Source organism: Schizosaccharomyces octosporus (genome assembly GCF_000150505.1).
Source record: "Schizosaccharomyces octosporus yFS286 unplaced genomic scaffold supercont6.1, whole genome shotgun sequence".
Lineage (NCBI taxonomy): Eukaryota > Fungi > Ascomycota > Schizosaccharomycetes > Schizosaccharomycetales > Schizosaccharomycetaceae > Schizosaccharomyces > Schizosaccharomyces octosporus.
In genome coordinates, this window is record NW_013185619.1 from 3,933,582 (window position 1) to 3,959,760 (window position 26,179).

The 26,179-nt window shown below is 41.5% G+C and overlaps 12 protein-coding genes and 2 non-coding genes across 14 annotated transcripts; 8 read left to right on the top strand and 6 right to left on the bottom strand.

Annotated features, from left to right (window-relative positions):
- The first annotated feature begins 2 nt into the window (after nucleotides 1-2).
- SOCG_02583 (centaurin 5) lies at nucleotides 3-3,020 on the top strand. Its single transcript, XM_013161075.1, has 2 exons — nucleotides 3-261; nucleotides 324-3,020. Exons 1-2 carry the CDS (start codon nucleotides 225-227, stop codon nucleotides 2,909-2,911), a joined length of 2,625 nt encoding a protein of 874 aa, XP_013016529.1. The 5' UTR covers nucleotides 3-224; the 3' UTR covers nucleotides 2,912-3,020.
- A 35-nt stretch (nucleotides 3,021-3,055) lies between these two features.
- Nucleotides 3,056-3,780, bottom strand: SOCG_02584 (40S ribosomal protein S24). Its single transcript, XM_013161076.1, has 2 exons — nucleotides 3,620-3,780; nucleotides 3,056-3,520 (listed from the first exon to the last, which is right to left on the bottom strand). The coding sequence occupies exons 1-2, from the start codon at nucleotides 3,686-3,688 to the stop codon at nucleotides 3,185-3,187; spliced, it is 405 nt and encodes a 134-aa protein (XP_013016530.1). The 5' UTR covers nucleotides 3,689-3,780; the 3' UTR covers nucleotides 3,056-3,184.
- Nucleotides 3,716-7,047, bottom strand: SOCG_02586 (RRM-containing cyclophilin regulating transcription Rct1). The gene has a single exon (XM_013161078.1). It carries the CDS (start codon nucleotides 6,752-6,754, stop codon nucleotides 5,423-5,425), a length of 1,332 nt encoding a protein of 443 aa, XP_013016532.1. The 5' UTR covers nucleotides 6,755-7,047; the 3' UTR covers nucleotides 3,716-5,422.
- On the top strand, nucleotides 3,899-5,298 carry SOCG_02585 (siderophore-iron biosynthesis protein). Its single transcript, XM_013161077.1, has one exon. The coding sequence runs from the start codon at nucleotides 4,128-4,130 to the stop codon at nucleotides 5,130-5,132; it is 1,005 nt and encodes a 334-aa protein (XP_013016531.1). The 5' UTR covers nucleotides 3,899-4,127; the 3' UTR covers nucleotides 5,133-5,298.
- A 601-nt stretch (nucleotides 7,048-7,648) lies between the features above and the next one.
- SOCG_16215 lies at nucleotides 7,649-7,729 on the top strand. The gene has a single exon. It is a non-coding gene; the product is annotated as a tRNA-Met (tRNA).
- Nucleotides 7,730-7,735: 6 nt separating this feature from the next.
- On the top strand, nucleotides 7,736-7,809 carry SOCG_16216. Its single transcript has one exon. It is a non-coding gene; the product is annotated as a tRNA-Asn (tRNA).
- Nucleotides 7,810-8,998: 1,189 nt separating this feature from the next.
- On the top strand, nucleotides 8,999-10,864 carry SOCG_02587 (translation initiation factor eIF2 gamma subunit). The gene has a single exon (XM_013161079.1). The coding sequence runs from the start codon at nucleotides 9,280-9,282 to the stop codon at nucleotides 10,618-10,620; it is 1,341 nt and encodes a 446-aa protein (XP_013016533.1). The 5' UTR covers nucleotides 8,999-9,279; the 3' UTR covers nucleotides 10,621-10,864.
- Nucleotides 10,865-11,241: 377 nt separating this feature from the next.
- On the top strand, nucleotides 11,242-11,971 carry SOCG_02588 (60S ribosomal protein L11; the record flags this gene model as incomplete). The annotated part of the gene is made up of 1 exon (XM_013161080.1): nucleotides 11,242-11,971. One exon carries the CDS (start codon nucleotides 11,242-11,244, stop codon nucleotides 11,764-11,766), a length of 525 nt encoding a protein of 174 aa, XP_013016534.1. The 3' UTR covers nucleotides 11,767-11,971.
- Nucleotides 11,972-12,007: 36 nt separating this feature from the next.
- On the bottom strand, nucleotides 12,008-16,068 carry SOCG_02589 (pyruvate carboxylase). The gene has a single exon (XM_013161081.1). The coding sequence runs from the start codon at nucleotides 15,871-15,873 to the stop codon at nucleotides 12,313-12,315; it is 3,561 nt and encodes a 1,186-aa protein (XP_013016535.1). The 5' UTR covers nucleotides 15,874-16,068; the 3' UTR covers nucleotides 12,008-12,312.
- Nucleotides 16,069-16,548: 480 nt separating this feature from the next.
- SOCG_02590 (uncharacterized protein) lies at nucleotides 16,549-17,442 on the bottom strand (the record flags this gene model as incomplete). The annotated part of the gene is made up of 1 exon (XM_013161082.1): nucleotides 16,549-17,442. The coding sequence occupies one exon, from the start codon at nucleotides 17,440-17,442 to the stop codon at nucleotides 16,549-16,551; it is 894 nt and encodes a 297-aa protein (XP_013016536.1).
- A 490-nt stretch (nucleotides 17,443-17,932) lies between these two features.
- On the bottom strand, nucleotides 17,933-19,093 carry SOCG_02591 (uncharacterized protein; the record flags this gene model as incomplete). Its single annotated transcript, XM_013161083.1, has 1 exon — nucleotides 17,933-19,093. One exon carries the CDS (start codon nucleotides 19,091-19,093, stop codon nucleotides 17,933-17,935), a length of 1,161 nt encoding a protein of 386 aa, XP_013016537.1.
- On the top strand, nucleotides 17,964-22,217 carry SOCG_02592 (enolase). Its single transcript, XM_013161084.1, has one exon. The coding sequence runs from the start codon at nucleotides 20,690-20,692 to the stop codon at nucleotides 22,007-22,009; it is 1,320 nt and encodes a 439-aa protein (XP_013016538.1). The 5' UTR covers nucleotides 17,964-20,689; the 3' UTR covers nucleotides 22,010-22,217.
- A 281-nt stretch (nucleotides 22,218-22,498) lies between these two features.
- Nucleotides 22,499-25,239, bottom strand: SOCG_02593 (securin; the record flags this gene model as incomplete). The annotated part of the gene is made up of 2 exons (XM_013161085.1): nucleotides 22,993-25,239; nucleotides 22,499-22,914 (listed from the first exon to the last, which is right to left on the bottom strand). The coding sequence occupies exons 1-2, from the start codon at nucleotides 23,561-23,563 to the stop codon at nucleotides 22,499-22,501; spliced, it is 987 nt and encodes a 328-aa protein (XP_013016539.1). The 5' UTR covers nucleotides 23,564-25,239.
- SOCG_02594 (TIM23 translocase complex subunit Tim44) lies at nucleotides 23,741-26,065 on the top strand. Its single transcript, XM_013161086.1, has one exon. The coding sequence runs from the start codon at nucleotides 24,357-24,359 to the stop codon at nucleotides 25,626-25,628; it is 1,272 nt and encodes a 423-aa protein (XP_013016540.1). The 5' UTR covers nucleotides 23,741-24,356; the 3' UTR covers nucleotides 25,629-26,065.
- The last annotated feature ends 114 nt before the right edge of the window (nucleotides 26,066-26,179 follow it).

The window sequence follows — 26,179 nt, forward strand, 5'->3', positions numbered from 1 at the left end:
ATATTCATCCCAGCTATTACTCACGTTTGTGATTTCAACTTTGCAACTTCCTTATCGATTGAAAGTGAATTAATCCTTTGTATATCTTGTATTCGTGTTTAATTATTCAAAGCTCCTCATTTTTTCACTTTCCTCGTTGCTTTCACGTTAACTTTGTACTTGGTAGTGTGCTGCCATAAGAAAAGCGCAATTGAGGTGCTTGTAGCTTGGAAATCATCTATATCATGGCTGGATATAATGAGTTAGTTTCAATTCAACGATGTACGTGTTCACTGACTTAAATTGACGGGTTTTGTTCATTTACTAACACATACTTGCTTTAGTCAATATTCAGTCTCTTAAGTTTATATCGCAAAACGGCAATGAGTTATTGACCGTCCAGTCCTCAGATTCTTCTTTTTTTAACTCAAATTATCGGTTTTCGCGTTCGAATCATGAACCAGTCGAGTTCATTCAGATTCGCGAAGAAGAAGGACCCATGGTTAAAGTCATGGAAGAAGAAGGTCTGCGGATTTCATTCGAGTTGAGTATACGTTCTTCTGAAAATAAACGCGACCTTACAAACTTGACTTTTATTCATGGTTCCTCCATGCAGGAAATAGAAAGGCTAATAACGCGTGAGTTTTCAACAGATGCAAACTTCCAAAACCATCATCAAGTTAATTTGGTTGGCGATGTTTCATTTGCCCTTAATGAAGATGAACGGTTGATTCAATGGGATTGGGAGTACAGTCCTTATAATTCCCTTTATTATTATAGTAGCGGATGCCCTAACTACATATGCTTTGCCGAATATGACAAACGCTTGAATCGCCTTGTACCTTTACAAACCTTTCAATTTTGGTTAGTAGAATCTGAGCAAGATTCACCACCGGCAACCCCAAGTTTCAGCCTGCGACTTGCTGAGGACGGCACGACTAGTCCGGAAGTACCTGAACAGCAACCAGGAATAAATGCCGCTGAGCAAAACCCAATTCAATCACCCCCGCTTTCGAATGTGAATCCGGCCGCCAGAGAAGTCGACCAAACAGAACCGGAAGATGGTCCTCTTTTCCGAGCTACAATCCTCAATTTTGAGAGAACAACGCACGAAATGCGAATGGCTATGAAAAAACTGATTAAACGTACTGAACAATTAGCCCAATCACATGGTATGTTGTACATATGTCACAAGGAATTTGTTGATGCCTTCGAACGAGCTGCAAAAATCAACCCACCAGCCTTTAAGCCATTCCTTGATTATTATTATCACTGTTGCGCTAAATCGATGGATAATCTTCATATTGATCGAGCTCATTTGCTGAGAAACTCGTTAATAGAACCTCTTCGAAGGATTTACGACAATGATATTAAGAATGCATATTCCAAAAAGAAAGATTTTGAGGAAACAAGTCGTGATTATTACACTTCCTTAACTCGTTGGCTATCGAAAAGTGAAAAGGTTTCTTCCGCTGACAAAGCCAAAGAATCAAAATTTTCAGCGAAGAGAAGGGATTTTGAACTTTCAAGATTTGACTATTATTCTTATATGCAGGATATCAATGGAGGAAGAAAAGGCCAGGAAGTTTTATCTGCGCTCACCTCGTTCGCTGCCAGCGACTATAACCTGATTCATTCTTCTATGGCGGAGATAGATTCATCTCGACCAAACATCATAATGCTACAGGATGTCGTAAATGAAGCCAACAAAGAGTTTTTGTTGCTTCGAGCTGAGCGTGAAGAGAGAAGAAGACTTTTAGAAACGAGTAGTCGAGAGTTGGATGATCAGGAGGCAGAAATTGCGGCCCAGGCTTACAAAGCTAAGATAGGTCAAGATACAGCTGCCAAACAAGGCCTTCTATTGGCTTTTTCTAAACCAAATAGTGAGTTACAAATGGTTTCGAAAGCCGGGTGGCATAAGTACTGGGTAGTTTTGGATCATGGTAAAATCTGCGAATATTCGAACTGGAAACAGTCGTTAGAACTTCATGAAGAACCTATAGACTTATTAATGGCAACAGTGCGAATTCCACAGTCTTTTCCAAGAAAATTTTGCTTTGAATTAATAACTCCCCAGTTACGACGGGTCTACCAGGCAACTTCGAAAACGGAAATGCATTCTTGGGTGGAAGCTATTCAATATGCTATTAGCGAGAGTATTTCACTTAAGGGAAGACGACACTCTGCTTCCGAGGATTCCACCTATAATAAATATGAATCAACTTCTACAATTGGTAAAGCTTTACAGAGGGTTGCTTCGGTTACATCTCCTGGACGGTACAGCGGTAGTGGGGGAGACTCAAAGGAAAAAAAAACACAAAAACCGATTTCCCTTTCAAAGGCGGTAAAAGAATTGCAAATTAGTGACCAATATTGTGCTGATTGTCGCTCTAGTTCACGAGTGGAATGGTGTGCTATTAATTACCCAGCTGTGTTGTGTATAGATTGTTCAGGAATCCATAGATCTTTAGGGACTCATGTGTCAAAGGTACGGTCACTAGATTTAGACAAGCTATCGGGTGAAACAGTCGAATTACTACGAGCCACTGGAAATCAAATGATAAACGAAATTTACGAAGCTGGACTTGGTGAACCGAATGCGAAATCGATAGAAACCCATGAGGAAAGGGCATCATTTATTAAAGATAAATATGTACATAAGGTTTATTTCCGGGCTATAGTGGAATCAGATGTAAATATTGCATTCTTTAATGCTGTTGAAAGAGGGGATCTGAAAAAAGTAATTCAATGCATCGGACAGGATGCTGATGTTAATTATCGGTCAGCGATCGTTGTATCCCTTCGAAAAGGCAACTATTTAATTGCCGAACTATTGAGTTTGAATGGTGCGTTCTTAAATTTTAATGAAGCTACTATGGATACGCTTCCAGCGCGGGCGCAGGCGTACCTAATGAGTAGATGGTCAAACTAAGCAATATTGAGAGATTTCTTGTTCTCGTGTATGGATATAGTTTTAATTTCTGATGAATAATATGATGTTGACAAGACCTTTTTTTCTAAATAAGCTAGTAAGAGTCTACGAAAGCACAGGAGCTATTACGACCTATTCAAGACACCTACATTTTATTACACATAAGCTTACAAATTATAAAATACCATAACAAACTGACTCTTTGAAAATTTACCTAGGTGGAGAACTGAGTGTATTGAAAATTTTGTTACGCGATTATGAACGACAAACACTCTAGTCTTGGTTCTTGGCCTTTCTCTTAGCAAGACGCTTGCCAGTACCGAAGACCTTCTTGCCTCTGTTCTTACGTTGCTTGCGTTGTTGACGGGCAACCTTTTCAATAGGTTGAGCTTGACCAACACGGACGAGACGGTAATGAGGCTCAAACTTCTTCATAGCCTCATTGGAGTCGTAGATCAAAGCAAAGCCAGTAGATCTGCCACCACCAAATTGAGTACGAAGACCAAAGGCAGTGATGCTATCAGCATCGGCCTTGTACATTTGAGCCAACTTTTCGCGAAGTTCATTCTTGGAAAGGTTGGCCTTACCAGGATGAAGGATGTCGACGACCTGTCAATGTTAGTTTCTAGTGTTTTCTTTCCAAATCACATCCACTTGATTTTCATCCGTTAAGTCGAATTCCAAGTGCTGTAACTTGCTAAAACATACCATCTGCTTTCTTTGAAGCAAGCGGTTAGTCATAAACTTGCGAGTTCTGATTGTCACGGCCTCACTCATTTTAGCAACTTGTGGTGACTGATGGTGGTAAAGAAAGGAAATCTAGTCCAGTACAGGATTTTGCTTGGAGGAAGAAACTGTGACTGTTTTTTTGGTTTGAATACATTATAACACAGTTTGGTATACTTCGGTAAACACAATTTTAACGTTCGTGTTAGATTGCGTAAAACTTACAACTGATTTATCTGATCAATCTGCTGAGGGTAGAACTCGTCGCTTCCGTAGTCTGTAAACAAGCCAGAGCCTTTCCGTGTTAAGTCATAAGACATTTTGATTTCACGCGCATTACTGTTTGGATTTATAGAATATAAACATATCCTTTTCTCTTTTGTGGTTTACAGCTTTTTTTTGCTGCTCGCTTTTATAAAAAGCAAGTCCTAAGTACGCGTTTCATCCAAGTATCATCAATAGTAAAAGCAAATCTGACTTTACATTCATTATGTCGCAAACGATCTGGTCAAACTCATTCCCTTTTCGATTAACGAACCTTCAAGGATCGAATGCCGTGTTGGAACATGATGAACGACGTCTTTACTTGACTTATCGAGACGATTCTAATTTGTGGGAAGTAAATTTGAAAAATTTTGAGGACATTGAAGTAAATGAAATTGTTCAGTTGGCTTTTCAAGCTATTTTCACTTCTCTTCCAAACATCAAAGGGGAAGTTACCTTACAGTGGGAATCTTTATCTCTGCATAAAGGAAAATTGACTCTTCCTGTCTTCTTTAATGAAGAAACTAGAAGTGTGAGCACTGACCGCATGGCGTTTTGGCAAATCGCTACTCCTTGGATCCCCAATAAACAACACGAATGGCCCTTGTCTTATCTACCAAACCAAAAAATTCGCCGTCCTAATGCTCCAAAGCCTGGTTCGACTTTGTATGAGCGTTTCATTCCTAGTTTAAATGAGACATTGTCATTTGTTGCCTTGGACATCGACCAGCATTTACAATACTTTCACGAATGGCAAAATAACCCTCGTGTTAGCCATTTCTGGACTGAAAGCGGAACTTGGGATCAACATCGTGAATACCTACTCAAGATGCAAAGTGACCCCCATGCGTACGCTGTCATTGGTTGCTTCAATGAGCAGCCATTTGGTTACTTTGAGGTTTACTGGGTTCCGGAAGATCGAATCGCTCCCTTTGCCCAGCCTTGGCATACACATGATCGCGGATTCCATGCCCTTGTAGGTAACGAACGTTTCCGTGGTCCTCATCGTGTTCCTGTCTGGTTGTCCAGTATTACCCATATGCTATTTTTGGACGACTCTCGAACTCAACGTATCCTCCTTGAGCCCAGAAATGATAACAAGAAATTTATTGATTATCTTATTGCTGAGAACTATTGTAAGCGTCTCGAGTTTGACTTTCCTCATAAACGTGCTGCTTTCATGGAAATCACTCGCACAATGTTCTTCTCTTGCCTTGGCCCCCGTATTTGATGCCTTCTCCTTTTTTTATTATAAACCGATCCTTCGCTTATATAGATCCAATTATCTTCTATTGGTGTTAGAAATAGGATATTTTTCTAATAGAATTAGAGTATTTCACTTCTCGCCATTCATTGGCAATAAGAAAAGGCTGAACTTGATTATATTTACAGAACGCTTGTCTTTATAGTTACTGGTGATCAAACTTCATAAATCCCTGTGTAAATTGGTAATTCATTCATAACCAAACCATAATATCATTGATTCATTAAAAGGGGTCTAAATTTTGAAATATTCTTTAATTAGTAGGGTCTTCTCGGACCCTCGTACTCTCTGCGTCTCCCATGCCTATATGAGTCATTTCGAGAACGATAAGAATCTCTGTCATCATCATAGCGGCTTCTTCGGCGATAGTACCGATCATCATTATCGTCGTTATTAAATCGACGACTAGATCCTTCATGCTTCCTTCGCCTCACGTACTCTCGGTCCTGTTCGAAATGCTGTGAAGATCGACGAGGTCTGTATTCTGATCGCTCACGGCTATGACGAGGGTAAGAAGTATCTCTTTCCCTTCTTCTATAGTCTGGAGAACGTGAACGAGGACGAGAATAGGAGTGAGCTTGAGTTTGCGATCGTCGAAGTTGTTGCCTGTATCGAGAAACACTTTGGGAAAAGTCAACGTGAATGCGAGCATCATCGATTAACACATTTTGCATTTTAAAGTAAGCCTTTTCAACACTGTCTTTGTTGTCAAATTCTATAAATGCATACTGAAGACTGTTTCCAGTTTCTTTATCTCGAATTATTTGACAGGAATTGATCTTGCCAAACCGGGAAAAAATGAGTTCTAAGTCATCGTCTTGGGTAACAGGGTTTAACTTACAAACGAACAAAACATTTTCTGGAGGAGCCACATGTGCGAATGGCAAATCACCAACCATTTCTAAGGTAACGGCTTCTGCTTCTGCCTCTTTCTCTTGGTCTCGTTCAAACTTGTTTTCATCATCCTCCTCAGAGACAAGGCGTTCTTCTTCACCAATGCGAACGGTAGCAAGTTGCTGAGGCGTTGGAGAAGGCGACCTCGATGGTTCTTCAAAATGAGGAGGGTCGGGAAAAGGATCGTCTAATAAGATCGTATGCTTGATGCGAATATCTTTGAAGGGTTGACCGTCATCATCGCAGATAGCATCATTGATCTTTTGTAAAGTATCGAACCCCTCTGCTACTCGACCGAAAATAGGGTAGCGGCCATCCAGGCTTTCGAGATGGTCTGCGAATGTGATGAGAAATTGACTTCCACAAACAAGCGATTCTTCATGATCAACGGATATAGAAGCCGTGCTCATACTGACCGTGCCAGCTCTATCGTGACTGAGGTTCGGGTGAAATTCAGCAGGGAAAAATCGATCACCGACATTGAGTAAATTCCATATTGACCGTCCTCCGTCTCCAGTCGTACCTATGGGATCACCCGTCTGACAAGTATAATTTTTTTGGATGTTGTAAAACGGAGAAAAATTGTAGTACTTGAGTTTACAAAGCTTCAGGAAGTTTTCACAAGCAAGTGGAGCCTCTTCTGTGAGCAGATCAATGACAATATCACCAACTGTGGTTTCTATGAGGACGGACATTTTGCAAACCTTCAATTTAAATGGTTTTGTTTTTAGTTTTGAATGTTCGCTAAACAGAAAACACAATATGTCCTGACTAGCGTAGAAAGGATGGGAATCTGATTCAAACGAATACCATAGAAATGAGAATGAAAAAGTTAAAAATAACGCCTCAAAAAAAAAAAATATAATTAAATTAAATTAGTAGTAAATAAAAATACACATGAATCGAGAAAAATAAAAGATCACCGTCTTTTCCCCAAAAGCGTAAATGGAACGTTTGTTTACTGTTGGTTTTTGTGAATAATGAACATAGCGATGTCCAAGAACCTTTGGAATCTAACTTACCGTAGTCCCTTTCATTGTGTTGATAAATAAACAACCCCTCCGAATTTTTTTTTTGTTTTGTTTTCTACGTTTTCAGAAAAGCTGTCGTGGGAGTACTTTTTAAAATTAAAAAAAGAAAGTAAATTATAAAAAAAATTGATGAAGAAGCGATACAATCGTGTGTGAAATTCGTCGTTCGAAATATTAGGCAAGACATTCTTTTTTCAATATCAAGTCAAAGAAGAAAATTCCAAGCCAAGAGTACTACTAAAAATTATTTTTGTGTATAGGTATATTCAATTGAATTCATTTCTCGTTCGTAGACTACCATAAAAGTAGAATGCATTCATCGTGACCACAAGGGATCAATCAATAGTAATCCTATGCAAAGTAAATCAACCAGGGGAAAACGAAGCTTGCAGATGCATTTTCAATCAACAAAATAGCTTCTTTTATTCAGCTATTACATGATCATACAGTTTTACAAACAATTTCCTTACAAGCAACACAAGAAACCCATGGTCCTGCTCTCCTTTACCAAACCTTCGAAGTAACTAGGAAGACATATTTTTCTCTCTCATCAACAAAGCTTCTGTAGCTCAGTCGGTGGTAGCGTCCCTCTCATATTCTGAAAGGGGAAGGTCGTGAGTTCGAGCCTCACCAGGAGCATCTTAAGGTCGGATAGCACAGTTGGCTAGTGCGCATGACTGTTAATCATGAGGTCGAGGGTTCGAGTCCCTCTCTGACCGTACTTTTTTTTGTTTTTTTCATGCTTATATAGATTAATCGTTTTTTTATTTCATTTTTATTTGTAATATTTGTTTGTATACTCCAATTCCGAAAAATAATGCGTAGCAAATAATTTCTTCGACATTGGTATGCTCTCTAGTATTGGTGAGACAACTGAGAGGATGATGAAGGTAATTACATTGTCTTACTATATTGAATAACATTTCATGACAAATGAGTCTACACAATCAAACTTTTGTTTGGGACGAGAATGGGATTTCTGCCAGGTAGACCGCTGCTTCTATTTGCATCTCCAAGAGAGAAATGAGATTGTCCTCTAGAAAGATGAACGTTGAATTGACCTCTCACTGGAGAGGTAGAAACCGAAGGGAATACTTATTGATTACATGACTTGAAAGCTCTTTTGTAATTAGCACATTGATTGAAAGGCAGGATGAAAAGGCCGAAAGATACTCTGCACTTATGGCACAAGTACATTCTACATCCCTCATGTAAAGAACAAGCGTATGATTCCGGAAAAGAAGAAATAATCTTTTTAGAAAGAAATATCGTTGTGTCTGTACGGAAGCTTGCGTATCAAAGGTAGTGATGATTCAAAAAAAAGACTTCTTGAGGATGCAAACATCAGAGACCAAAAGTGCTTCGATGTGACAGGACGTCAATAAGTTTAGGTACGTATACAAAAGACATTGAAATGGAATAAAACTAGTGGTGTTTGTGCCCAAACTTGATAATTCCTTTGCTTTTCTACCCTCACGAGGTTGTTGGACATGATAACAAATACACCTTAAAACATGTCGTCAAAAGAAGCTAATAGATAAAAAGAAAAGTTAGACAATGGAAAAAAATGTCTACCAGTTCATTCCGTCTTATTCGTTAGGTTGCTGATGAAGCCGATATTCATACCATCTGAAACGATTCTTCTCAGAGGACAAAATCTCATGAAAGAAAAAACATCAGCAATTCTTTATTGAGAAAAAGAAAAAGAGAAAAATCCAAGGAGAGTGCTCTTAGACAGCTGCACAAACAAAAACTGTCCTTCCAAACAAGAAAGCGACTTTCTTAGTAAAAAGGAATATAAGAAATGAAACAATGAATATAAATAAATTAAAATAAATTATTAAGAAAAATTCACACTTTTTTACTGTAAATTGGAGAGAACGACTTCCCTTTGAAAAATTCCTTCTACTAGGGCTAGGCGTCCGACTACCTACCAATTGCCAATACTCACAACGGCATCAAAAAAGCATTAACAAGGCCTTTTTTCGTGTCATTTTTTTAACTAAGAAAGAAAGAATACTTTCTTTTTTATACAAAAAATAGGGAAATCGCTGTTGGCAAAGAACTTGGTCGAACAAGGACGAAAGATTTTTCAGCGATCCAGTATTGCCAGTTTCTTGAGAGAATAGAAACAGGAGTTTGGTAAAACAAAACTTAAAAAGAATTTTTCTATATTATTGAAGAGCAAGATGGCTGAGAATCTCGATATTGCAGAGTTGTCGCCGGTTCATCCCGCCATCATTTCGAGACAGGCCACGATTAACATTGGTACTATCGGTCATGTAGCCCACGGTAAAAGTACTGTTGTAAAGGCTATCTCTGGTGTTCACACTGTTCGTTTCAAAAATGAATTAGAGCGTAACATCACCATCAAGCTTGGTTATGCAAACGCTAAAATTTACAAGTGCTCTAACGCCGAGTGTGCTCGACCTGGATGCTATCGTTCCTACCCTTCTGGCAAGGAGGACAACCCTCCTTGTGAAGTTTGTGGTTCCCCCATGAATTTGGTTCGCCATGTGTCGTTTGTCGATTGCCCTGGTCACGATATTCTTATGGCAACCATGCTTAACGGTGCCGCTGTCATGGATGCAGCTATGTTGCTTATTGCTGGTAATGAATCTTGTCCCCAACCCCAAACCAGTGAACATTTGGCTGCCATTGAAATCATGCAGTTGAAACACATTATTATTCTTCAAAACAAGGTCGATTTAATACGTGAAGCTGCCGCCGAAGAACACTATCAATCAATCTTAAAGTTCATCAAGGGTACTGTTGCTGAGAACTCTCCCATCGTCCCCATTTCTGCACAATTAAAATATAATATTGACGCTATTCTTGAATATGTTGTCAAGAAGATTCCCATCCCAGTTCGTGACTACACTACCGCTCCTCGTTTGATTGTTATTCGTTCCTTTGACGTGAACAAGCCCGGTGCTGAGGTCGAAGACTTGAAGGGTGGTGTTGCTGGTGGTTCTATTCTGACAGGTGTGCTTCGTTTGGGTGACGAGATTGAAATTCGTCCTGGTATTGTCACAAAAGATGAAGAGGGTCGCATCAAGTGTCAACCCATTTTCTCCCGCATTGTTTCTCTTTTCGCTGAAAACAATGACTTGAAGATTGCCGTTCCTGGTGGTCTTATCGGTGTTGGTACCACTGTTGATCCCACTCTTTGCCGTGCCGATCGTTTGGTTGGTCAAGTTCTCGGTTCCAAGGGCAACCTTCCCGAAGTATACACAGAGCTCGAAATTAACTACTTCTTACTTCGTCGTCTTTTGGGTGTTAAGAGCGGTGACAAGAGCACCACCAAGGTTCAAAAACTTGCCAAGAACGAAGTTTTGATGGTTAACATTGGTTCTACTTCTACCGGTGGTCGTGTTATGATGGTCAAGGCTGATATGGCCAAGATTCTTCTTACTGCTCCCGCTTGTACAGAAATTGGTGAAAAGGTTGCCCTCAGTAGACGTATCGAAAAGCACTGGCGGCTTATCGGTTGGGCTAAGGTCGTTGAAGGAAAAACTCTTAAAGTATAGTTTGGGTATTGCTATGAGCATTGTATAAGATGACTTTTACTTTCCAGTGAAAGTGGTGTCCTTTTTGATATATAAAATAAATTGCGATTCCTTGTTTTCTTTGAAAACATACGTGGTTTAATAGTAGATTAACAGTAAATATTTCCTTTACTCCTGAATGAAGAAATCTAAATGAGAGTGTTTATATATATATATATACATATACCAATATAAATTGTATGCTTGTAATCGCTTTTGACAGATGAATTATTTTGTACCATTGCGTCTTGTAGTTTACTAACATATATAATCTATAAGGGAAACAGTACAACGGTTGTTTCTTTTAAAATACACTCAGTTGCGGCTATTAATGATAAAAAATCGAAAAATATACAAGGTTGAGTCATTTGAAACGGACTTCAAGTGTATATTCATCATAAATTTAGTCAAATTCCAACATACTGTTTTGCAACAACTTTACATAAAACGAATTGTTTACTTCATTTCCCTATGCCATTTTTGCTTTCACTTTCAGGTTACAATGCGACTTAACAGAAATTAGCCCTACCCTATGCTGTGTGACTGTTCATGAAAGGGGAAACAACAATGCGAGAAGGAAAAGAACTACCAACATCCAACACCATGGCAGAGAAGGCACAAAACCCTATGAAGGAGCTCCGTATCTCCAAGTTGGTGCTCAACATCTCCTTGGGAGAATCTGGTGATCGTCTTACCCGTGCTGCAAAGGTTTTGGAACAACTTTCCGGTCAAACTCCTGTTTTCTCCAAGGCCCGTTACACCATCCGTCGTTTCGGTATCCGTCGTAACGAAAAGATTTCCTGCCATGTCACTGTCCGTGGTCCCAAGGCTGAGGAAATTTTGGAGCGTGGTCTTAAGGTTAAGGAGTACGAATTGAAGCGTCGCAACTTTTCTGCCACCGGTAACTTCGGCTTCGGTATCCAAGAACACATCGACTTGGGTATCAAGTATGACCCCTCCATTGGTATTTATGGTATGGATTTCTATGTTGTTATGGACCGTCCTGGTATGCGTGTTACTCGCCGTAAGGCCCAACGTAGCCGTATTGGTTTCACTCACAAGATCACTCCTGAGGATACCATCAACTGGTTCAAGCAAAAATATGATGCTCTTGTTACTGGAAAGTAAATAGAATATTAGCCATCCCATCCTTGGTGATAGTGAATTTTAATATTGTTGGTTGAACTAATTGTTGCTAGCATATTTAGAGCTTGTTGTAAAATGTAAGTAGCCCAGTAATTTAATGTAAGGAACGACATCAGTGAAAACTCAATGGTCCAGCAGCTGCCGTTGTTTCATATAGTAAGGTTAATCTTCTCAGCTTCATTATTTACTACCGTTCTTTTACCAAATGTACTACTTTCAAACCTATAAAGCATGAAAAACATCTTCAATTAAACAAAAAATTCATAAAATAACGCTACCAATCTAATCAAAGCCAGTCCGCTGAGACATTGCAAAAAATGCTCTGCGTTCACTATCCATAAGGAGGCATCTTAATAGACCTCAAGAGATTGAAGTGATCATACAAGAATTAATAGCAAAAAATCCAAGTTTCTTTTTACCCTTCATGGAATATGCACAATAATGTTACAATAAAGCATATATCTACATATCACACGCCTGATTTAAAGGATCTCAGTTCCACCAGATATAACCAGTAAACCCACATTCTTACTTGTCTGGCTTTTCTAAAACAGCACACAAGTCACCACCATTCACCGAATCACCTTGTTGCATCATCAATTGTTTTACAACACCACTGTGAGGAGCACTAATAACAATTTCCATCTTCATTGCACTCAAAACAGCCACAATGTCACCCTTCTTAGCTTCAGATCCTTCCTTAACACGAATTTCAACGATAGTACCGCTCATAGGAGCAGCTACGTGTCCAGGATTGCTAAGATCAGCACGAGCACGAGTCACTGTTTCAGTAGCTGCCTTCTTATCCTCAATGGTAACATGACGGTTTTCACCGTTCAACTCAAAGTAGACTTCACGTTGTCCAGTACGGCTGTTGAGGGGTCCAAGAGCAACAAACTTGATAATCAATGTCTTACCCTTTTCAATTTCTACATGCATCTCTTCGTTCATTTGTGGTCTTGACAAAAAGAACCGTGTAGGAATGTTTGTCAAATCACCGTAACGATCAACAAACTGGCGGTGATCCTCGAATACACCAGGGAATTGAGTGTAAGAAGCAACGTCGGCATCCGTAACTTCGCCATACTTTTCAGAGAGCAACTTGCGAATAGCATCAAAATCAGCTGGAGGCAAGAATTTGCCAGGGCGATCAGACATAGGTTGGCGACGTCCCTTTAAAACATGAGTACGTAGGGGCTCTGGAAATCCACCATATGGTTGACCCATTAAGCCTTGGAAGAAATCAAGGACAGATGCAGGGAATTCGAGAGAAGCAGCCCGCTCTTCAACATCCTTTGCAGATAGTTTGTTTTGAACCATGAACTGAGCCAAGTCACCAACAACTTTAGAAGTAGGAGTAACTTTAATAATATCACCCAAAAGATTATTGGCTTCAACGTAAGCCTTCTTTGTTTCAAACCATTGGGCTCCCAACCCGAGAGAAGTTGCTTGGAATTTGAGATTAGTAAGTTGTCCACCAGGAATCTCATGGTTGTAAACATCAGAGTCGGCACCCTTAATCTCAGCTTCGAAGGGAGAATACAATAAGCGCATTTGACCCCAATAGTTGTCAATTTCACGCAACTGATTGTTGTCGAACTCAAGTTGTCTATCAGTGCCATCAACTGAGGCTAAAACGGCACCCATACTGGGTTGAGAAGTGAGACCGGACATACTATCAGTAGCAACATCGACTACATCAGCACCAGCATGCAAAGCTGCAGTCATGGAAGCAACTGCAGTACCGGCGGAATCATGGCTGTGAACGTGAATTGGCAATTCAGGATACTTCTCACGAATAGCACCAATCAATATATGAGCTGCTTTAGGCTTCAAAACACCAGCCATGTCCTTAATACCAAGCACATGAATACCCAATTTCACCAACTGTTCAATGAATCCCATGTAATAGTCCAAATTGTATTTCTTCTTCTTCAACATATCACCAGAATAACACATAGTAGCTTCAACAACACCCCCAGCTTTCTTGGCGGCATCGATACCAAGGGCAAGGTTGTTTATATCGTTCAAAGAGTCAAAAACACGGAAGATATCGATACCGTTTTTCTTAGCCTGCTCGCAAAAGAAATAGATTACATTATCAGGCAAACTAGAATAACACAAACCATTTGCACCGCGGAGCAACATTTGGAAAGGAATGTTTGGAACCAACTTACGAAGTCTACGGAGTCTCTCCCAGGGACATTCGTAAAGGAAGCGCATAGAAACATCAAACGTAGCACCACCCCACATTTCTAAGGAATAAGCATTAGCAAGGGCATGGCTAGTCAAAGGAGCAATGTTAACGAGATCAATGGTACGAACACGTGTAGCTAAAAGAGATTGATGGGCATCACGCCAGGTAGTATCCATGATCAAGCCAGGCTTGTGATGGCGAACTGCCTTTGCAAAAGCTTCAGGGCCTTTTTCTAACAATAAGTTACGCCAACCCTTCTCAGATGGTTGGTAAACGTCAATACTCTCGCCGTTAGGACCAAGTAATTTGGGCATAACGACATCCGTCTTCAGGGCAGGGTCACCGTTTTGACCCTTAATTGAGCTGCCATTAACAGCCAAATCACCCAAATAAGCCAACAATTTTTGGGCACGATTACGAGAGCGATATAACTTGAAGAGCTCGGGGGTATCGTCGATAAAAGTTGTCCAGCAGTTACCGCGAATGAAAGTTTCGTGGGAAAGAAGACGCAAAACGAAATTAATATTAGTTTTTACACCACGAACACGAAATTCAATTAAAGAGCGAATCATTTTACGTCTGGTGAATTCATAGGATGAATCACGGCAGGTGCACTTAACCAGCATGGAATCATAATGGGGAGTAATAACGGAACCAGCAAAGCCATTAGCACCGTCAAGACGAACACCATTACCGCCAGCAGTACGGTATACCTCGATTTTACCAATATCGGGAACAAAACCCTTATCAGGATCTTCCGTAGTCACACGGCATTGAATGGCAAAGCCACGGGTGCTGATTTGGTCTTGGGTAAGACCAATTTGGGGAAGACTGAAGCCTGCGGCAATATGAAGTTGGGCAGAAACAATGTCAACACCAGTAATTTCCTCAGTAATAGTATGCTCGACTTGAATACGGGGATTAATTTCAATAAAGTAGTGACGACCTTCCTGATCAATCAAGAATTCAGCAGTACCTGCGTTACAGTACTTGACTTCTTTTGCAATTTTAATAGCATCATCGTAAAGAGATTGACGAATCTTGGGATCAAGATCCTTGGCAGGAGCAATTTCAACTACCTTTTGATGACGACGTTGAACAGAACAATCACGTTCATGAAGATGGACCACGTTGCCATACTTGTCAGCCAAAAGTTGAACCTCAATGTGTTTAGGGCGGTCCAAAAAGCGCTCAATAAAGACAGTACCATCGCCGAAGGAAGATAAGGCCTCAGAACGAGCACGTTCAAAAGACTCCTTCAAGTCGGCTTGGCTACGGACAACACGCATACCACGGCCACCACCACCCATAGCAGCCTTGATAATGACTGGAAATCCATGCTCTTTGACAAAAGCTTCAGCATCCTCATAATTATCTACAGGACCCGGGGTTCCAGGAACAACGGGGACACCGCAACGCATTGCGATGGTACGAGCTTTCGTTTTGTCACCCAAGCTATCAATAATATTAGCAGGGGGACCGACAAAGGCGATACCAGCGTCGGTGACTTTTTGAGCAAACTCGGCGTTTTCAGAAAGGAAACCATAACCAGGGTGAATGAGGTTAGCACCTGTACGCTTGGCAATATCGATGATCTCATCAATTGCCAAATAAGAGCCTACGGGAGTATACTGACCGATTCTACCAATTGGGTAAGACTCGTCAGCCTTTTGACGATGCATCGAGAGCCGGTCCTCGTGGGAATAGACGGCTACTGTGTGCATTGACAATTCATGAGCGGTACGGAAAACACGAATTGCAATTTCTGAACGGTTTGCAACTAGTACTTTCGAATATTTTTCACCTAACAGGGAAGTACGGGTTTGCAGCTTGCTGTAAGGGTTTGTATTTGTGCTTGGCACTGCAAATAAAGCTTCATAATGGGTGTTCATGTCTTCTGTTTCCACCTCTCCTCAATGCCTTTACGTTTTTTTTTCTAAAAAGTGGTTATTCAAGGCAAAAGGACACGATAATTGTAGTTGGTTAAAAGCAGAATTATCTACTCCGTGGAATCCTCATGACACCATCATTCCATCCCAAGATGTTGAATGATGGTATCGTAAGCGAGGACATTATCAGTGGAAACCTTCGTAGACTAAATTCCACCAATCATTTTTCTTAAATATCCGACAGAACATCCGCGTTACCCGCTTAGGTCCAATCAGCACCTTTACAGATTAACTTTACCGTGATAAGCTTTAAAATTTCTGAGATCGTTAAATATTATTCGTTAATGGCTGATAACGTTACCGTAACAATATCTACCCATTCAAATCAAAATCATTAGCGAACTTTAAACTTTGTTTCATACAGAAAAGCACGCAACAAGGTGTCGTAGTACACTATCTGGAATCTGATGGAAAAAAAAAGCAGACAGGGCATTGGAAGAAAAAGGATCGAAAATAGCATTTTCTATAGGATACAGACCTTCATAGCGTATTTCCTATAGCCGACTATTACACGATAGACTTCTAGAAAGAAATGAAATGAAATGTCAATTTATGGGTCTCCCTTTGGGTTCCTTTTCGATAATGAGACAATGTAAAGAGACGCTTTAGCTGGCAAATTCAGCGCCAAAAGACTTGAGCAAGAATGGACCATTGATCACAAGTGTAGATTGTCGTATTAAAAGTATTTAGTACTTTGGAAGGTCGGGATTGACTGCGAGGGATAGGATGGAGCTGGGACGATTCGTTCAGGTTGAAGTTGGGGAAAGAAGGATCGATATTTAAAAGAGTCACATCAGTAAATGATTCCAGGGTCAATTTACTTTGTTCGTTTGCAAGAAACAAGATACCGATTGTGGCCTGAACAAAGCAACCAAAGTCAGTGCTAGAATCACCTATATAGACAGTGGTATGGGGATGGGAAGAAGCGGACGATGCTTGCTGTACAATAGCCATAAACTCGCGGGTTTTGTCATCGGCCGTCATAACTAAAGTCGTTGTGTGATATGGCACGATATTGCCTGTGGTAAGCCGGGTTGTAGGGTCCACTTCCAAATCGTTAGAGTGAATGGTAACAAGTCCCACATCGATTCCGGGAATTCGACGTAAAGTATTTTGGATAACACGGCTCGACCAATTGATAGATAGAATATGAAATTCGTCAGAACGGTCTCGTAGCCGCGGCATTAACGATTGCAAGAACTTGTCGAATCCATCTCGTAGCGTAATGGACGAAGCAACTGCATCCAATTGCTCCATGGATAACCCCTGGAAGAATTTATAAGATTGAACTCTTTGCAGACTGGCAGTTTCAGCGAACCCACCTGCCTGTAACAAGTTGAGATGTGAGGACAGCGTAGTAAGTTTTGGCAAACCAGACTTCCAAGCCATGTATTCCTCCCAATACGAATTTGCCAAAAATTTCCATACATCAGGTTTGTTGGCAGCATTTGCCAAGCAAGAAATCGTATCGTGGGCCGTGATGGTCTCGTCAAAGTCGACTACAAACAACATGGATGCACAATCAATAGAAGATCCAATTCCACTTGGATAATTACGATAGAAAACAAACAAACTCTATGAATTCAATAAAAAATAGAATTTTTTATTAACTCTGTTGTTTTTTTTTTTTTTTTTTCTGACGAGAGAATCAATGTTTGTTTGCTAGTTGGTTCCCTAAGGCAGCTAAGCTAGTCTGTGGAATCGAAGGGCCGTCGTTCTATCCGGGTGTTTGCTATGTAGGTAGGTTCCTATATGATGTGGGAGACATTTCAACAGGAATTGTAAGTCGTCCATTAAAGAGAAAATACAAACCAACTGTAATTTTTTTGGCGGTCTAGTTTCTGTTGCAAGCTGATCGTTGTTGTTAATGTATGTTTCAACAACGTCCCATGGGATTGCGTTCATGCACACATAGAAGATTAGAGAAATTATTAGAAAAATAGAAAATAGTTTTTTTATATCATAAATTCCGTTCGTAAGAAACTGAGTGTATTAAGCAAGCTCACCGATCGAGCGAGGAGTTGATCGAGGAAGACGGAGGAGGATCGCGGTCCCTGGGCAACAATTGTTTCACTTTGAATTTTAGTTTAATGTCATCCAAGCTTTCCCAAAGGACCATTGGCTCGCCGACAGGCTTTGGTTCGTAGGGAAGATAGCATACGGATGCTAAAAAGTGGAGGATACATCTCTGGATTCTTCTATAAACGACTCGTTTTCGTTCTTCCCAGAAATTGGCGACAAAGTAGTTGGAAAAAACCGAGGGATTGCGCGTCCAAGCATCAAACATTAATTGATGCAAATGGGCGTGCTCGTGAGGGAGGAGGGGAAGGGCGATACGATGCAAGACGTGGTTGTAGGACTTGTGACAAGCGTTGATGGCGGTCTTTGATTGGTATGGATATTGTTTAAAATGGTCTTGAAAGTGTTCGGCGGGGGTTTTGGTGATAACATCGTGATTTTTATTTTGCTGAAAGACGATTTGCAAGAGGGGAGAAATATAGGGAAGCTTGAACGGGTCGATATGGGAGGGAAAATGGTTTTGAGGAGGAAGAGGAGGGCCGGCGCTTTGCAGGTACTGGAGACGACGTTGACGAAGGGGACCGTCTTGGGAGTACACTTTGGCTAAGAGAGCAAAAATGCATCGCTGATCACCCTTGTTTGCACGTTCGACTAAGGCTATCCATTCCTTGATTTGTTTTGATATTTCGGCCTGCTGTTCAGGGGTAGCGACTGGATGTTTGATGCGAAACTTTCGGGCGTAGGAACGAGCATAGTCGGAGAGTATTTTGGCGGCGAGGGGGTCCCAAAAGGAACGCAAGAGACGAAGTAAAGTCCTGTACTTGGGATACACGGCGACGCCCTGTAATGAGCTGGGCAAGGGAGAACGGAAGGGGGAGCCAAAGCTTATGTGGGTTTGGAATATGTTGGACAAGAAATGTTGGTCTCTTTTCTGGGCAATGCAAAGGTTGATTCGGGTTCGGGGATGGAGGGGAACGGTTTTTTTTGTACTGGGAAAGGAAGGGACGAGTTTTAGTTTCTGTCTGGTTTTCCGGTCTAACCTCTTGGGTTTTACGCCGGCAGGACGAGCCTGGGAGAGCCAGATCCGTGTTTTTCGGTTGAGGCGTTTGGGTCTTTGGACATAGCGATACAAGGGTGGTTGCATGGTGGTTCAGTTGTATGAGAGAAAGGTGTTTTAGAAGGTTGAGGGGGTTGTTGTTGTTTTTTTTGAGAATGCACTTTTCGTAGAGTAGATTCGAGATTCGTAGTGGTACTAGCAATGGTAATAGTAGGAAAAGAGAAAAGAAAAAAAATGCAAACGAAAAAAGAGAGTCAACTGGGGAACCACAAGAGATGGCAAGAGTTGACTGCCAAAAGGACGATGGAGTGGGATAGAGCGTTGAACGGGACGAGAGGTGTTCAATGGCAAGCGATTGTGTGTTGTAAGACAACGGGAGGGTCGTTGAAGAGAAAAACCAAGGGAAATCAAAGAGAAAGAGAAATGTGGAAAAAAATCAAGTAGACAAGTGTCTTTGCCGCTTTGTTTTTTACAGTAGTGGAACGAGATTTGTCGAGGCAGGAGGATTTTATTCTGGTGTAGTATCGTATTCTACCGTATCATATTGTATTGTATTGTATTGTATAGTATCATAATACATTGTAGTTTAGTATGATGAGGATAGGAGCATAAGACTCTTCTACAAGGCATATTATTCATAGTCCACACAAACCACCCATCAACTTGGTTGCAGTTTATAAACATCTCTTTAAGAAATAAAAAAAATTCCTTGGAATTTTTCTAAACAAAAAAAAAAAAAAAAAAACACAGACACAGACGCAGACGCAGACACCCTTTCTCACCCCATCTGTCTATTTCCTTCTTTTATATATTTACCAACGCACTCTCTCTACCTCGCTAAAAATACAACGCATTGTCCTCCTCCTCCTCCCAATCACCATTTACGTAGCGGAACATATTCCACCGCACAAACGGCACTCGGCTTGCCTTCCTTTCCCTACACTTGCCTGCGTGACTTTTTTGTCTCCTTGCGATGCTTCCGGGAATGAACGCATTTCTCCGTAGGTAACAAAAGCATCTGGACCACCAATCACCACCGGTTGGGACCATCTTCAGCCAATCGACATCCCGCCTTGATCACCCTCCATAAACACAAACGTAAAAGAGTTGTTCCATCCAATCCCAAAGTACCGCTGACGTCGGAATAACTCTTTTACGCGGATCTTGCGTTTTCCTTGGTTGTTCCTTCCCCTGAGCGGTTTCGGGGAAAAACCCACGCATTGTTTTTGCGAAAAAAAGAAGAAAAAACAATGCAAAAGGCACAAAACTCGATCGGTTTTTGTTGTTTCAACGAATATTAATTAAATTCCTTTCATTACAAAAATTAACAAAAACCATTCTCCCTCTGTTCCCTCTTCCTTCCAACGAGACTTCCCTTTTTCTTGCCCTCTCCTCCCCTCCTTTCTCTACTGTTTCCCGGTTGTCCCTCTTTTGCGACTCGGTTGTTACCAGCAACGACGTATACATGCAAAGATTGTCGGGTGATTGTTACCTAGGAGAAATCAAGCGAAGCGGGCTTAGCGACGTAATTGTTCCACCGGCTTCTGTTGAGGTCAGTCATGCTCATATGGAACATTCGGAGGGTGGACCAACCCAGGGCTATATATAGAGGCCATCGGTCGCACTAATGAATTCCTCTGTAAGGATCTTTAAGGCATCTTCCAATAAACATACTTATTCATTATGGCCATTGAAAAGCTCTACGCTCGTCAAATCTACGACTCTCGTGGTAACCCTACCGTCGAAGTTGATCTCACTACCGAGACTGGTATTCACCGTGCCATCGTCCCCTCTGGTGCTTCCACTGGTGTCTGGGAAGCCCTCGAGATGCGTGACGGTGACAAGTCCAAGTGGGGCGGTAAGGGTGTTTTGAACGCCATTGCTAACGTTAACAACGTTATTGCTCCTGCTCTCGTCAAGGCTAACCTTGATGTCACTGACCAAAAGGCTGTTGATGAGTTCCTCCTCAAGCTCGACGGCACTGAGAACAAGTCCAAGTTGGGTGCTAACGCCATCTTGGGTGTCTCCATGGCTGCCTGCCGTGCTGGTGCCGCTCAAAAGAAGCTCCCTCTCTGGAAGTACATTGCTGAAGTTTTCGGCAACAAGGGCCCCTTCACCCTCCCCGTTCCTTCTTTCAACGTTTTGAACGGTGGTGGTCACGCTGGTGGTGAATTGGCTTTCCAAGAATTCATGATTCTCCCCGTCGGTGCTCCCTCTTTCTCTGAAGCCATGCGTTGGGGTTCCGAGACCTACCAAGCCCTCAAGTCCATCGCCAAGAAGCGCTATGGTCCTTCCGCCGGTAACGTCGGTGATGAGGGTGGTATTGCTCCTGACTTGTCTACTCCTCAAGAAGCTCTTGACCTCATCGTCGAAGCCATCAAGACCGCTGGCTACGAAGGTAAGATCAAGATTGCTCTTGATGTTGCTTCCTCCGAATTCTACGTCGACGGTAAGTACGACGTTGACATCAAGGCCAAGAACCCCAAGCCCGAGAACAAGCTCTCCTACGAGCAACTCACCACCATGTACTCTGACCTTTCCAAGAAGTACCCCATCATCTCCATCGAAGACCCCTTCGACCAAGATGACTGGTCTGCCTGGACTCACATGAAGGCCGCCACTGACTTCCAAATGGTCGGTGATGACTTGACTGTCACCAACACCAAGCGTCTTACCACCGCCATTGAGAAGAAGTGCGCCAACGCCCTTCTCTTGAAGGTCAACCAAATCGGTACCGTTTCCGAATCTTTGGCTGCCGTCAAGATGTCCTACGATGCCGGCTGGGGTGTCATGGTTTCTCACCGTTCTGGTGAAACCGCCGACACTTTCATCTCTCACTTGACTGTCGGTATCTCCTCCGGTCAAATCAAGTCTGGTGCTCCTTGCCGTTCTGAGCGTTTGGCCAAGTACAACGAACTCCTCCGTATCGAGGAAGAGCTCGGTGGTGAGAAGGCTCTCTACGCTGGTGAGAAGGCCACTGACTACATTAAGGGAGTTTTCTAAATTGAAAATGTCTAATGTGTATTTTCCTATTTTGTTTTTTAATAGAATGCAATGAATTCAGTTTTTTGCCTTTTTCGGAATAAATTTTAATTTTTCTTTGGAATTTTGTTTTTCTCTCTAGTCTTTCTATAGTAGCAATTTGTAAATCTTTTCTTTCAAGTTTCCCTCTCCCAATAGCCAGCCGAGTCGACATTACAAGTACACTATTGTAAAGTACTATAACATCTCTTACAAGTCGCCTGTGTAACCATAACAGCGTTTACTCTACGTTTTTACAATTAAATAAACCATACTAGTGAAAGTAGTATTTCCCTCCTTCCTACGACAAACAACTCCTCATTGCAAATGAAAATGAAAGAAAACGAAAAATCCCATAATAAAAGGAAAGCATTATCATTACTCTAAATTATACATACTTAAATAGATCGTCACAACACAAAACACAAAGACAAACAAACAACTTTAAAACAAAGTTTAAAAGGAAATCCCTTACAATAGGTCCGCATCCAAAGACGAACAGTCAATCTTAAAGGTCGTTGGACGCCGCCGACTAGCAGTCGTAGTTGACAATGCTTCTGTTCGAGTCCGTGTGAATCGCGAATGAGAACCACTCGAACTAACCAAAGGGCGTCGAAGAGGTTTTCGCGTTGTAGAGAAAGAACCTAGTGTCGGTTTCCGAACCCGCGATTTAAGCGTCTGTGTTTTGGGTAGAATAGCGACTGCTGGTTTTTTTGGCGTACCAACCTTTGCAGCCGTGGAAACGGTGTTTGGATTCTTTTCTGTAAGAGGCCTCCCGTTGTCAAGATCTAATAAGGGAAGCTCAATATTTTCTAATTTGTCATCATCATCCTCCGCTCTAGGATTCTCTGCCGCGGAGTTACCGCCATTCCTAGACAAAGGCGTTTCTTCAAACACCTGAAAAGTAGATGTTGGCTTTGGGGAAGACAATTTACTTACTGGTGGACGAACAGAACGTCGTTCACCTGCAACTGTTTGACCTGGTGGGACAAGGTCTGCGGTCCAGCATCTACCGAGTTGACGAAAATCGATCGACACATCTTCGAGGCCCAAATTCGCAAGCGGGTCCAAGGATGCCGTTGGTGGCATGTACTCTAGGTCATCAGTCTCGACGTCGTTAGCGGAAGTATCATGCTGGTGAATCAAGTTCTGCTGTGTGTTTCTATCAAACAATGACTGCTCAAAATTTTCCTTGGTATCAGGGGTTTCATGGCTCATGGAATCATCTTTGGTTGAAGAGGGCGTTTGCAGAGCACTTGGTGAATCCATAGAAATGTCCATTGGTGAAGGCTTTAAAAGAGAAGGAGCACTTGGAATCAAAGAAGGAGTAACAACATCGTCTCCAAAGGTATGCGTTTTGCGGATATTCGTGCTTTTCCCTCCTAAAATAGTTCGTGGTGCAGTTCTGCCTGTTGGCGTGCCATTCGCTGGCTTTTTTGAGGTTAATGGAGCATTTTTAGCCTCTTTCAATCTCCCATCATATTTCTGAGGCACAGGAGTCACCGGAACAGCGTTTTCTTTTCCATAGGAAAACATGGTTTTTGGTACGTAAAGAGGCCGGTGCTTTCATATTTTCAAAATGCAAGTGACAGTATTTGTTTATGTTACTCATAAAACCATTTTGAAAATTCAAAGTGAAACGAATCCGTCAAGAAGACATAGAATGAAGAAAAACATGATGTATTTTACCTTTTTATGTTTAAATGTCGTAAACTACATTGGTTCTTTGATCCACCATAGTATTGTATGTTTGTAGCAATAGACTGGGATACCAGGCGCGGCGCTGTTATAAATTGTTGGTATTATCATTTCAAGCTCGTAAAATCTTCTAGTGTAAATTCTTATAGAAAAAGGACAACCATGAAGTCCTTCATCAATGTTTTCTGTGTTTGCTCATGGAAAGACAAAATCCACCTTCAGCATGGGATAACTTGTAATCAGCAAGGAAAGAACGAAGACTCTAATAGAAAGGCCCAATTCGCTCGTGGAATCTATCTTCAATGCGGCAATTCCTTCTGTTTCCTGTTACAGTGCATGCAAAGGTAATCGCACTATGAACGTTGTTGCCAGCGTCCTGTACATGAATGTTCCTTTTTCTTCTAGTTTAGTAATTCTTTTTTGAACAAAAAAGAACAGAGGGGCGATCACATCCAACATACCTCGGTGGCCATCTTGCCCTATGAAATGGCCCCATCAGTTGGCACACTTCTCCTTCACGTCCACCATACCCTATCCGTCCGACAAATACCAGTTTGTCGAAAAAGGCTCTTCTTTGGAGTCCTTTCAAATTGTTCTTTCGTTTAATAACACCTCAAAGTAAAAATTTCAGATGATCGTCTCACGAAGGATGGTTCGTGGCCGTTATGGCTCAAAACTGTTGGAACGCTCTTTGCAAACGTCCGCTTCAAACCGAAATGCTGGACCACAATCTCCTATAAAAGTTTTTATGGACACATTTCGTTCTGAATTAAAAAAAAGTCAGGACTTTCAAAACAGTGTGAAGGCGCTCCAAGATAGTTCTGGCAACTTGGGCGAAAGCGATGCTTTTAAGCGCGCCCGCGACGCCTATAGTAAAGCTCGTCAAGGAACATCGGTCGCTTCAAAAACTATAGGAAAGGCAGGTTCTGCCCTTGGTAGTGGAGCGCATAAAGCTTGGGAAAGTGCTCCTATGCGTTTCTCTCGTAAGGTCATTGCAGGCACTACCGACAGCGTAACAAGTGGCGTGGACAAAGCTACTCAGCCTGTGCGTAAAACCGCTCTTTATAAGACAGTAAAAAGCACCATGTCAGATGGTAGTACCTCATCTCGATATGGATTTTACGCCGATAAGGAACAACGCAAAAAGCTTCGCGAAGAATTTGAAAAGAAAACCCACATGTTTGGTCGTTCGGCTAAAATACAACCAAATGACGATGTACAAAGTGTGGTCGTACATACGAATCCTTCCTGGAAGAACAAGGTGGACCAGATTACTAGTGAATCGAAGTTTGTCCGTAAGCTTCAAGAATTTAGAAGAATTTACGAAGAATCTGAGCATCCCATTATTTCTTCAATTCGTGATTTGGCTGATAGCATCAGTGGAACTTGGTCTCGCATGTTTTCGGAAACCGAGGCTTCGCAAGTAATGACTCGTTTTAAGGAGATAGATCCCGCTTTTAATCTCGAGCATTTCTTGCAATATTTGCGGGAGTACGTGGTTCCCGAAGTAACGGAGGCCTATGTGAAAGGCGATAAGGAAGTTTTGCGAACCTGGTTTTCTGAGGCTCCTTTTTCCGTATATGAAACCACTACAAAGGAGTACGCCAAGCATGGAATTGTAAGCGTCGGAAGAATTTTGGACATCCGTGGCGTCGACATCATGTCGCAAAGACTTTTACAACCAAGCAACGTTCCTGTCCTCGTTGTCACTTTCCGCACTCAAGAAGTTCACATGTTCAAGAATGCTCTGAGCGGCGAATTGGTTGCCGGTCGTGAAGATCGTATCCAACAATGTACATATGCCGCTGTGCTCACTCGTATTGAAGAAGACCTGGATAATAAGGAAACGAGAGGCTGGTGTATAGTTGATTTTGCTCGTGCTCGTGCCGTCGACTATTTCTAATCTAAACGAATTTTCGAAAACGTCTAAGTTTACAATAGCTTCCTTTTTTCGATACGTTTGCATATTCTTCCGGCATGGATGCCGATCCGCATATGTTTTGATCCCTTTATACATAATTTTTTGTTACTCATTTTCACCTAAAAACCCGTTCAACACTTGACTCGGATAATACGTTTCTCTACTAATACAAAGCTACATTATTATAAGAATGGATGGTCTTGTAATGATAGCTATTCCAAAAAAAAAAGAAATACTTTTTTTTGGTGTTTTGTTGTACTTTACTTGTATTCGCCCGCAGATTTATTTTTCTTCGTATATGCCTAATTTATATGATTTCGAATCTTGGGGAAGTATTTTGTCAATCTACATTGAAACCATTGACACAAAAAACTTAAAAGTAGCTAGCCGTGAAGTCAATTTTGATCATAACTCCATCTGCGTAGATTATACTGGCAGCATTACATGTAGAAGAATGTCTCGCAAATGTTGCTTTCGTTCTAAAATGGTATTGTTACTATATTCTTTTATAAAAGCACGTCGATCTTTCCGTC